The following is a 4,324-nucleotide window of genomic DNA, read 5'->3' on the forward strand; positions in this document are numbered from 1 at the left end:
AGAATAAATGTTATCGATTGACAAAAAAAAAAAAAAAAAAGGGTGCGAGCTAATCGACATATCCAATCCATGTTGTGGACTACAAAGCCTGGTAGACCAACAATCACAAGACTGTCATAATGGTTGGAATTGACCCATTGAAAAAATTGGGTGACCAAAGAATCTAGAAAACAAATTTCTAATACTCCTCTCCATCTGACCGATTATTAGTTTCATGTTTTCACTTTTTGACAAGTCAAAAGAAGATCTAAAATCAAAATAAAGTAGGAGAATTTGCTGCTCTCTAGATTTGCCATTTGAAAAGTACCTTCTCTAATTGCGAATGCACATTTATGAAATCAAATATTTTAAATTTGAAGGCTACTTGTTTAAATTCATCTAATGTTATCTATTTATGCATATTGATTACATGTTTGCATGAAGAAGTTGAATTCTCGAAAAAATGACTCTAATATTAGGATAAATATCTTTGTGATGAACGGTGCACTTTTTACATATCAATGTATATTGACATATATGTGTGCAAAAATCCCAGTTTAGTTCACCAATGAGTTTTCCAATATGTCTTAACTTTGTAACATATTAATGAAAGTCTGCTTCCTATTACTTGGTATGTAGATTCTATTATCTAATTCTATAAATAGAGTTCAAAGAATCTTATTCAATAGTGTGCCCTTAATGAAACAATATCCTCACTCCGTCGAGCTAAAACTTGAAAGCCTTGTGAGCCAAGTTGATTCTTGGCACTTCCACATCTTCTAATGATGCAATTTTCAGGGAAAAACCAGACAGAGAGGAAATGGTGGGCAAATTTAATAGACACTAAAGTGTTGTTAGACTTTCGGACTTGGATGATGTATGCCCACAGGTAAGCAAATTCTGTTTCTTTTCTAACATATAGTTATCATATCGGGTGCTTAATTTTCCAAAAGTATTTTTTTTTGTGAGCTCTATTACTCCTAAAGAAATTATGACAAGCTTGCGAAATATAAAATTTCAAAGTGAAAAATGAAACAATGACGACAACTGCAACATCAAATGTTAGAGAAGAAACTAAATAGTTTGACAAACAATGAATAATTTCTTTAATATACCAGCTAAACTAAATAGCTTACCAGCTTTTGTTGTAGATCCAAATTAACTTGCAACTACAGTTGAAGAAAAAGCTATTGATTTCAGCTCATTGCAGTCAATACTTTTTTGTCCTTTTTTTTTAATAATTCAGTTATTTTCCTTTTTGAAAAGAACACTTGCGTAGAAAATGAGAATTATGAACCTTTTTTTAGGGCAAATTACACTTTACCCCCGTGTGATTTAGTGTTTTTATATATAATTCCCCTATAGTTTTAAAAGTTATCATAACCTTCTCATGATTTGGATTAAAGTGTCGAAGTAACGAAATTTGCAATCCATAATGAAGTCACCTAAAATGTCAAAAATATCCCTATATAAAATTAAAAATTATTTATTAACCACAGGGAGGGTTATGTGTATATTTTGAAAATCATAAGGAAATTTTATGGTAAAGTATTAAATTATAAGAGAGTTATATGATAAAATATAAACCCATACAGGGTTAGTGTGTCATGTATATTATGTTTATATATTTTGATCACTTCAGCCATTTTAATTTTTAAATAAGGATAATTTCAACATTTTAATAGGTTTCGTCACTAATGATAATTTCCGTTAGTTTGACACTTAAATCCAAATCATGAGGAGGTTATATATAGCTTTTGAAACCATAGGGGTTATGTACAAAAACACTAAATCATAGGGGGTAAAATGTAATTTGCCAAAAAAAGAAAAAAAAGATAATAGAGTTTCTTGCCGGTCAAAAACCAATCATTTTGTGGCAGTACCTTCGTACATTGTCCCTATTTTCCAAGCCCCAATTCAGCAAATTCATACATGTTTGAAAAGAATTAGCACACAACCATAACTAAATTCAGCAAAACGAAATTACACAAAATACGCCAACAGCAAATTATCTGAATAACCTTTATGCTGCCGTGCAGATTGATAAAACAGTGCACATTGTACGAATCTCATTCATTGTTTCCACCATATCTTGACAAGAAAAGAGTCATCGATCCTTTCCAACTTTTACCTCCATCTTCTACAAAAGTATCAAAGAAAGTCAGACCACACAGGTGACCAATTACAATCTCAAGAGGAAAAACTACCGTAGCACTCCCTGATGATATCATTAAGAAAAAATAGAGCAATAATTAGTTGTTTGTTCATCAATTTTAATGTGCCTTACACATACTTGCCTCAACTTCTTCATGTTCCAGATGCTATCTGGCAATGAAACCAGCCCACCAGAATATACACAAAAGGTTTCCAAATGTGAGAGCTTGGCTATAGATGGTGGAATGAATTTCATGGTCCGACCTGTAAGGGCTAAGTACCTCAAACAAAGAAGTGATTCGACTTCAGTTGGAAGCTCCTCCAGTCTTAGGTTGATGTCTAAATTCAAAACTTTAAGATGTTTGTAGATGCCAAAAAGGAAGGAGATATTAAGCAAGTCAAACTCATATCCTGGAGTAGCATTGCAGAGCAGCAGAGTATCTAAATGTGGACAAAATAGCTTTGACTTTATAAAATCTTCTCCACTGGAGCAAATGGACAATCGTGGTAGGTTGGGAGGCTCATTAAAATTAGAAAGCTCATCATATCCTTGCAGGACCTGAAGAAATTTCTTTTCTTTCGCCTCGCCCTTACAGAACTCAAATATCAAATCGTGAATGTAACAAGTTTTGACTCCACCAATGGATCTGTTTTCACTTACCATAACTAAGTTTCGGCCAATTAGGTCCATCAGATATTCTTCTGCAATGTCCTCTGATCTCTCTCCTTCAATTTTTTCCACAAACCCTTCTGCAATCCATAGACGCATCAAATTCTTGGCACCAATTTTTTCATCTTCTCGAAATGCAGCAAAATACAGCAAGCATTCCTTCAAGTGATATGGTAAATGCTCATAACTGAGCTCCAACGACTTCTTGCACTGGCCTGCACCAGACACCATGGTCGAAGTTAAACTCTCAGCAAATTCTTCCCAAACCAAAATATCATGCTCTGTAGTTGCTAGGGCTCCAGCTACAACAATTAGTGCAAGTGGCAATCCCATGCATTTTTTGGCAATCTCCATTCCCAATCCATGCAATGCTTGAGGACAATCTTCTTTTCCAAAAACCTTCTTATGCAGTAATTCAAAACTTTCTTTCTCACTGAGTGGGCGAAGATTGTGAGGTTCCCCACCATATTGAACCTGTGAAGCCACATTAGAAAATCGACTCGTAAAAAGGATCCTACTTCTCTTCTTATCATCAGGTAATGAAATTCTCAGCTCATTCCATACCTTAATGTCCCAGACATCATCAAAAACAACTAGATACCTCTTCATCTTCAGCCTTTGATAGAGCTTTTGAAGCAATTCATGTTCATTCAACTTTTTAAGCTCTTCATCCATGCTAGATTGTTTTCCATTAGAGCACAAAATTTGTATTAACAAGCTTTTCATGTCAAATTCTTGAGAAACAGTGCACCAAAGACGAATCTGGAAGTTAAATATAATTGAACTATCATTGTAAACTTTTTCGGCTAAAGTTGTTTTACCAAGCCCAGCCATTCCCACAATGGGAACAATTTCCACCTGTTCTGGTCCACTTAAAAGTCATTCAATTACTTTTTCTGCCTCATCATCAAGACCAACCATGACTTCATGAGCTATTGGCATTTTAACTTTTGATAGCATGTGACTGGAAGCCTTGCTAACTTCTGGTACTCTTAAGCTATGAAAGGAGGGAAGACTTTCAATAATGCTTGAGCCACTGATCTGATCCTTAAAATGCTTGATATGGATGTTGGTATTAGCCAGCATATCATAACAGTCACAAGCCTCTGTGGATTCTAAGAAGCTAACTTCTCCTTCTTTCACTCTGTTTAGAGAAGGCGAGCAAATTATAATGCCTGCCTCAGTAAGAAGAGCACCAATTTTTTCGTTTTGTTCATCCATCTTCTCCTGCTGCTCCCTTAAAATGCTTCTCAAGAACCTCAGTCCTGCATAGAGTATTCCCATTTCATCTTTCGTAGAATCCATAAAGCTAGAGCTGCAGCACAACAGCTCCCAGAGACAACTAATCAGAGAATCATTGAAGTTGTTCAATATCTGCTTATCCATCATTCTATTATGCAATGATTTTGAGGATCTTGTAGCTCTAAGAACTTCCATATAAATCTCATAGACTTGAAAATCAACAGCTGTAATTTTCTGTTGTTGCTCATATATCATGGAGCAGAACTCAGGATTGTGCCG

At 35.0% G+C, this 4,324-nt stretch overlaps 1 protein-coding gene across 1 annotated transcript; it reads right to left on the reverse strand.

Annotated features, from left to right (window-relative positions):
* Positions 1-2,086: 2,086 nt before the first annotated feature.
* LOC113766087 (putative late blight resistance protein homolog R1B-17) lies at positions 2,087-3,637 on the reverse strand. The gene is made up of 2 exons (XM_027310313.1): positions 2,273-3,637; positions 2,087-2,119 (listed from the first exon to the last, which is right to left on the reverse strand). Exons 1-2 carry the CDS (start codon positions 3,635-3,637, stop codon positions 2,087-2,089), a joined length of 1,398 nt encoding a protein of 465 aa, XP_027166114.1.
* Positions 3,638-4,324: the final 687 nt, after the last annotated feature.

The sequence above is a fragment of the Coffea eugenioides genome, chromosome 3, assembly GCF_003713205.1.
Source record: "Coffea eugenioides isolate CCC68of chromosome 3, Ceug_1.0, whole genome shotgun sequence".
In the NCBI taxonomy this organism is placed as follows: Eukaryota; Viridiplantae; Streptophyta; class Magnoliopsida; order Gentianales; family Rubiaceae; genus Coffea; species Coffea eugenioides.

Coding starts and splice junctions, on each gene's coding strand:
- LOC113766087 (XM_027310313.1), bottom strand. CDS start 3,637: ATGGCTGGGCTTGGTAAAACAACTTTAGCCGAAAAAGTTTACAATGAT. Junction 2,120..2,272: donor ACATGAAGAAGTTGAGGCAA/GTATGTGTAAGG, acceptor ATACTTTTGTAG/AAGATGGAGGTAAAAGTTGG.